This window comes from Genypterus blacodes, unplaced genomic scaffold (assembly GCF_046128005.1).
Source record: "Genypterus blacodes isolate CSIRO-AG114 ecotype Tasmania unplaced genomic scaffold, CSIRO-AGI_Gbla_v1 ptg000476l_1, whole genome shotgun sequence".
NCBI lineage: Eukaryota > Metazoa > Chordata > Actinopteri > Ophidiiformes > Ophidiidae > Genypterus > Genypterus blacodes.
This window is the reverse complement of record NW_027467239.1, coordinates 100,001-107,000: the sequence shown is the minus strand read 5'-3', so window position 1 is coordinate 107,000 and position 7,000 is coordinate 100,001. Positions and strand designations below refer to the sequence as shown.

The 7,000-nt window shown below is 51.6% G+C and overlaps 1 protein-coding gene across 1 annotated transcript in view; it reads left to right on the top strand.

Annotated features, from left to right (window-relative positions):
* Positions 1 to 250: 250 nt before the first annotated feature.
* Positions 251 to 7,000, top strand: part of syndig1l (synapse differentiation inducing 1-like) — a 14,622-nt gene continuing 7,872 nt past the window's right edge. The window contains exon 1 of the mRNA XM_076139894.1: positions 251 to 769. Within this exon, the coding sequence (XP_075996009.1) occupies positions 251 to 769 (519 nt within the window). The remainder of the gene's footprint in view (positions 770 to 7,000) is intronic.

The following is a 7,000-nucleotide window of genomic DNA, read 5'->3' as shown; positions in this document are numbered from 1 at the left end:
ACACACACACACATACACACACATACACACACACACACACACAGACGCTGTAAATGTCTCTTACTGTGATTTATTCATGCAGAAATATTTTGCTGTAACTGAGCTCTTGTCTTTCTCTCTCTCTCTTGTCTTTCTTCTTCTGCAGCTCTGGCTCCTGTTGAATGCCTCTAAACACCCTCGCTGGCGTTAACTCTGTACACCTTCTGCATCACCGGCAAGCTCCTCCCACACATCTTTGACCCCCGTTGCTATGGAGAATCTCAGCGAGCTCCAGAACCCTTTGTTGGACAAAAACAGTAAGCATATGGTGAACGGCTACGGAGGCGACTTCCCGAACAACCAGTACCAGGAGAACATCATCAATTACTTTGTTGGAGGCGGCGGAGAGGGAGGAGGAGGAGGAGGAGGAGGAGGAGGAGGAGGGAAGGTGAGCAATGTGGTCAGCGGAGGAAGTTACAACACCAACGGGAAGGTGAAGTCCCAGCAGCTCCTGGACGCCACCTCGCTGCACCTGGCTGTGGAGGCCTTCTACAGACCCAACTTCATCCTGTACAAGGAGGACAGCGGCAGCATCAAGGCCAAGGAATACAAAAGCGAGTGCTGCGAGACGACCTTCACCGAGAAGAAGGCCAAGGAGGCCGGCGGCACGGCGGCGCCCGACACGCCCGGCACCGAGGACCCACAGGCCAAACTGTTGGAGGACGGAGAACACGTCAAGATCCAGACGGTCTCCTACGAGGTGGAGGAGGAGGAGTACGTGGAGTACGAGGTAAGACAGGAAGTCAGCTACTGAAGGATTATGGGTAATCAGAATTATTTCAACGTTTTTATTCACCAAAGAGGAAATCAACAGTTAAGACCAAATGACTGCATCAGATCAGAAAAGTCAAGGACGAAAAGGTTTCTAGTAGTTTAGCATCATGGAGAGAGGGAGGACTGTTTGGCCTTGGAGGAGGTGTGAGCTTAAAATGAGTGCTCTGCTAGTGTAAGGTCTATCAGCCTGTGTGTGTGTGTGTGTGAGAGAGAGAGAGAGACAGAGAGAGAGAGATAGATGGAGCAGTGTGTGTGTGTGTGTGTGTGTGTGTGTGTGTGTGTGTGTGTGTGTGTGTACCTTCTCAGTCAGCGGGGATTGTGTTCAGCTCCTGGATCAGACTGACATTTCACTAACCACAAATCCCATTTCATCTACTGACCTTGGCCTCAATTCCCAACTCTGGTCAAATTCCTCATTAGATAATAATAAATGGCGGCCGCCTGCATCACCCAGGGATATTAGGTGCTGCGGTACAACCTATTAACAACCGTACGCTCGCTCTCGCCGCCACCGCCGACCGCACAAAGCACTCTGAGGGATTTAAGGGGATTGGACGGGGAGAAGCGTGTGTGGAGTTCAGCTGATGTCCTGTGAGACAGGATGGAGCGTCTGAGGGAGTCAGCCTGAGCTCCTGAGATAAACACACAGGCGCCTGAATGCAGCGTGACTGGTGTGTGTGTGTAGGGGTCAGGAGGGGCTCTGCAGGGAGGCCGTGCACGTTCCCCCATGAATAAAGGAACAGGCCCGGACCAAAACACGGTTCTCCACTAAGAACATTAGCTCAGCTTCACTTGGTGAGAGACGTGAGAAAAGCTTTCTGTGACGCACGGGAAAGGACAGCTTCAGCCTCAGCTTCAGCTTCAGCCTCAGCCTCAGCTTCAGCCTCAGCTTCAGCTTCAGCCTCAGCCTCAGCTTCAGCTTCAGCTTCAGCATCTTCAGAGGAGGAGGAGGAGCTTCATACTGCCTCATGTAGCTTTGGAGAGCACAAGTGTTTAGATTTAAAACGTCAATGATCAATATGAGCAGGAAACAACCCTGATGATTGAGGGGACTTCCAGGTTTAAGATCAGAGCCCAGACTGAGCCCTGGACAATTGGAGGGGGTAACTACTGTCCTTACCAAGACAAAGTCCTTCCCTGCGGGCATTAAAGCAGGCACACACACACACACACACACACACATAGACCCACACACACTTTGTAACAAAAGAGGGATGTTTTTGATGATGGGATGACACCTATAACAGGCAGACGTTTGGAGGTGAAGGTTTTTCTTTTCCTGGCTGACCTAATTAAAAGAATCTGACGGCCCGAGCAGCAGCTCAGCTCAGCTCAGCTCTGCTCAGATTTGCTCCACCTCCACACACTGGAGACCAGAGGCTTTCATGCTCATCACAGCGCCGTCCATCAGTGAAGTTCAGTTTGATGACATGATTCACTGTCTGGACGATTCAGACTGTTCATGTAGAGTTCCTTTGCTCTTAAGTCAAAGTTTTCAATCGATCGTTTAAGTCACGTCAGCTGATGGTATAGTTTGACCTTTAAGGCTTGGTGAACACGTCCGATCAGACCAGACCAGATGTTTCGCTTAGAGTGAAGGATGGTGTCAGGAGTTCAAAGGTTAAGCGACCTCATTCCCAGAGTGTTTTGGTGCCTTTTCCTTTCTAGGAATGAAGGAGCAGCTAAACGCGGAGCCCCTCTGTCGGCTCGTAGATGTGAAGAGACGCACGCAGAGGGACTCATTACTGCAGAGCACTCACACAACAAAGTGTCCAACCAGCCTCCCATCTGACAGCCTGTGTGTGCAGCACCGTTATGCAACCTGAGTGTGTGTCCCATATGAGCACAAGTAACAGTAACTACTAAGGTCAAGCTTCTCTTTGACTTAGTTATTTAGTGTCCTTGTTTTTATTTATCAGACCTGAAAGGGTTAAAGACTGAAACTCTCACTCATCATATTTACTGAGTCGTCTTTGTTTATCCTTCAGTTTCTATGCCTGTAATGAGTCAGACCTCGTCTTCTCGCAGTTAAGTTAGTGACCTGGGAGTGTTTAACTTTAACTCTTATCCTCTGGTAATCATGTAGAGCAGCACATTCATGTAGAGCAGCACGTTCCCGCTGTGCGTCTCTGTAATCATCTCGTTCTCTCAAAGGTTCTCCGGATCTCGATGTTCCAAGATGAGACGAGAGAAAGTAGAATGCTGCTCACCTGAGCTCAGAGTCACAGAACAGTGTGTTCCTGCCAAAGACACGCGCAGGAGAACACACACACACACACACAGCGCCACCTAGCTGCTAGAAGAAGACCAGAGTGTGAGGATCGAAGTTAACTTCCAGGTTTCCTCAGCGTTCCTCAGCGTTAGGACCACGTGTCCACATGTTTCTGTCCTGGAAGACTTTCAGGTTCTTTGTGTTTATGTCTTGACCTGTGAGCTCATCCTGACAGTCAGCATCTCATATAATACCTGGTTTGTATCAGGAGAGCAGAGTGTAGTGTAGTGTAGTGTTTGTGTCCATGTGACCTTTACTGGGGAGGTTCTGCTGGTCCAGAGGAGAGCAGAGCTGAACATGAACATGAGTGTGTGTGATTGTGTGTGAGTGTGTGTACACGGTGGTGTGATGCTTCTTCTGTGTCTCGTGTGTTTCCACATCTTTCCATCGGCGTTTTCCACCTTTGCCGCTCACAGAGGTCCATTTCTGTTTTCCCACCTAAACGTACCGGAGGGAACACAGTCTTGCTGGATTCAGGTGGTTGCCTAGTAACATGTCTGTAATTGTAGTCTACCTGTGTCGGCTTGGTTGCTCGCTGCTCGTTTCAGACGGAGACTGAAACACATCTGTGGAAATCAGCTTCTGTCGGCTCTCAGTGTGTGTGTGTGTATCTGTATGTGTGTGTGTGTGTGTGTGTGTGTGTGCGTGTGTGTGTGTGTGTGCGTGTGTGTTTGTGTGTGCGTGTGTGTGTGTGTGTGTGTATCTGCATCTTCTACATGGAACAGCAGCATGTTTTCCGCGAAATACGCAGCGTTACCATGACCACCACATGCTTTATGAAGTATATGCTGATGTAACAGGAGTCAGAGCTGTACATCCTCATCATGTATCGTTATGCACAGACCGTCTGAAAGGAAATGTGAAGAAGCTTCAGTAATCAGTCTGCAGCAGTGAGGGAGCGTGGAGAACAAAATCTGTTTATCATACGTTTAAATCCTGAAGGCTCAGAAGCTTTTTAACTCCCCTAGCTGGAGTCTGAGGCCTGATGATGTGTCAGGACTCAGCGTGGGACGTGTGCTGGCCTCATTCTGGAGGCGGAGCTCCGGCCTGACTGCTCTACGAGAGCCTCTATTTAGGTTTCTGGGTCTCTAGTATATCAATCATGACAACACGGCGAGTCCTCCTGGTCCCTCAGCCCCGGCCCAGCAGGTCAGCCTGGGTGATGACCTCCGGGATGAAGACCTCCATGATGAAGACCTCGCCCCCCGGTGCTCAGAGAGTCCAAATGGATGCAGGCAGAAGATCTGAATGATCTATTTGCTTTGCCATCTGTTACATCATCCCCAGTGCCTCTCATCAGCATGTATGAGTCCAGCTCGTGTTCACAGGATAATGTGGACACATGGTGATTCTGCTCATGGGCCTCGTTTCACTCTGAAGCTTTTGATCCGATGTTTTACTGCTGAGATCTAAAGGCCGGTGTGAAATCAGCAGAGAGAGGAGTTTTAAACATATATATTTATATACTGTCTATATGTCTGCCTCCCCTCAGGCTGACCTCATCGTATCGGAGCTCAAACCGGTTCTGATCCGGTCCCTGTGAGACCTGCAGGGACCCGCCGCTGCCTCAGACTTTATTGGATCTGAAATATAGAGCTGCTTCACCTCAGCGCTCACATATTGTTCCTCACTCTGAGCTCCGGCAGCCTCGACCTGAGTCCAGATCATCAATTCCAGGGGAAATCTCTCCGCTGGTGCCGTTTGTCATTTAGCAGTAAACCACAAAGCAAATCTCTGGGATCGTTTCAATTTAGCAGGCGGCTCGTCTGCGGCGGGACTCTGAGGCCGCGCCGCCGCCGCTTAGCGGGGATGTTTATCCTCCGTTTGCTCTGCGGCTCTGATCCGTAGCTGCCCGCTCTGCTCGGGGAGCGTCTGAGTTGTCAAAAGGTATAATTTTATTGATGAACAGAGGCGGTAAAGCGTGCAGAGAGAGGACAGAACTCTGCGCTCCCATGAGTCATCGGGGCCACGCCGGGCGCCGTCACACTTCACATTAAAGGTCCCAGATCGCCGCTTAACCGCTTCCTCCTCACGCTGCCGCTCGTAAGTCGTCCCCGTCTGTAACAAGCCGCCGTGCTCCTGATGTGGAACATGTGGGGACTTCATCTGCTGCTGTGCGATGCAACGACGGGCAGAAAGAGCAGGAGGATGTCTGGACAGAGTCAAAGCGCCGTTTCCCCTCCAGGCTGAAGCGTTTGAAGCCTTCTCTGTTCTTTCGCGGCCGTTCCAGTAAAACGTCTCATTACTCTGCAGCTTCTCATCTCAGTTTGGTGCAGGAGAGCCGAGCACAGAGGAGAGGAAGCAGCTTTTTTTAAAAGAGAACCCTCAGCTTTTTGTCCTCCCACCCGTCACTTCTCTCCTCTCCAGCATCAATTTGCATGAAGGACTAAATGTGTCCTGTCAGATTTGTGAGGTAATAGAATCACAAAGGCCGTCGCTTCACTTCCTGTCTGTGGAGTAGCTGCTCTTGGATCTGACCGCCTGTCAGCTCGGCCTGACCGGGGCGAGGAGCGACGCACGTGTGACTGCAGCTCTGTTTGGCGTTTGGCTGCTTGACCTCTGATGATCCGCTGCTCACAGTGAGGCTGAGGCGGCGCTGAGCCTCCGCTGCTGCTTCATTAACGCTTGATCCTGAATGACAGCTCAGAGTCTGAGAGAGTAAACAAAGAGAGCAGCGGCGATTGAATGCATCAGCTCTGTGCCGGGCCCCTCTAGGAGCGGAGCGGCCTGTCTCACCTGCACTGATGTGGATACAGATGTGCTGTCATGTAAACCCGGACGAGCTACATTTTTACATCTGCTGGGCAGTCAGACTCACTTCCTGTCTGGGCCGTGTGGCTGTCAGAGTCTGACTTTGTGCCGCTCTGTATGTTGATCACTGTGGCGTTCTGACAGGAAGTGGAGGCTGTGGCGTCCCTAAGTCCTCAGCCTCGGGGCTCGACAGGCTCCTATCTTTACTCTGTCCCTCTGCATTAGTCTGGCAGCTCCGCCGCGACGCCTCCTCCTCCTCCTCCTCCTCTTCCCCCTCCTCCTCCTCCTCCTCCTCGCCGGGTGTGAGTGTGTGTCACAGCCGCTCTGCCTCCATGTCCTCCATATTAAACGGCTCTAGCCACGGGCTGATCGATTACACGCTAAATTATAGATGCAAGCGCTTTGGCCCAAATATGAGTGTGATCTGTCAGAGTGATGGCGCCGCCGTCAGCACGCAGGAAGCATCACAGGCGGCCGGGTGGGAGGTAGAGACGGAAAAGAGCAGAAGAAGAAGAAGGGCGACGCTGAGGAGGAAGTTGAAGCTTAATTTGTTTCTCCTCCACGCTCATCTCAGCTCATTGATAAAGGGGGCGTGGCCACAGTGGACATGGTGATGAGGTCGTGTGTATGGGATAAAGACCTGATCCTCTTGTTGTGTATGTGGGCCTGTAAGGCTGCAGAGGACAGGTAAGGAATGTTGACACTAATCCAGAGCAGGTAGAGCGTCTCCTCCATGTTTGAGCCAGGCTCTCCGCCGGGTCCCTGAGGTCCTGCACCCATCGAGCCGCTGATCTCAGTCGGGAGTTAAATCAAACTCTCTTATGAAGCCCATGTTTACTCAACCCCCCCCCCCCCCCCCCCCCTCTCTCTCTCTCACACACACCTGATCAGTCACAAACCCTTAAGTCAGACCCTGTTCTCCTCTGGGCCCCTGGGCTCCTGCTCCTGCATATCTTAACGTGACCATCTGCAGCACGGACACGCAGTGGGATTAGAATACAAAATGCTTAGTGTTGTCTCAGCAAAAGCACCTGAACCCTGTGTGACCCCTGTGTGACCCCTGTGTGACCCCTGTGTGACCCCTGTGTGACCCCTGCTGACCCGGGCGCTGAGGGGCCACCAGGCTCTTTGTCACAGCGTAATTAGCTGACCCACAGTAACACG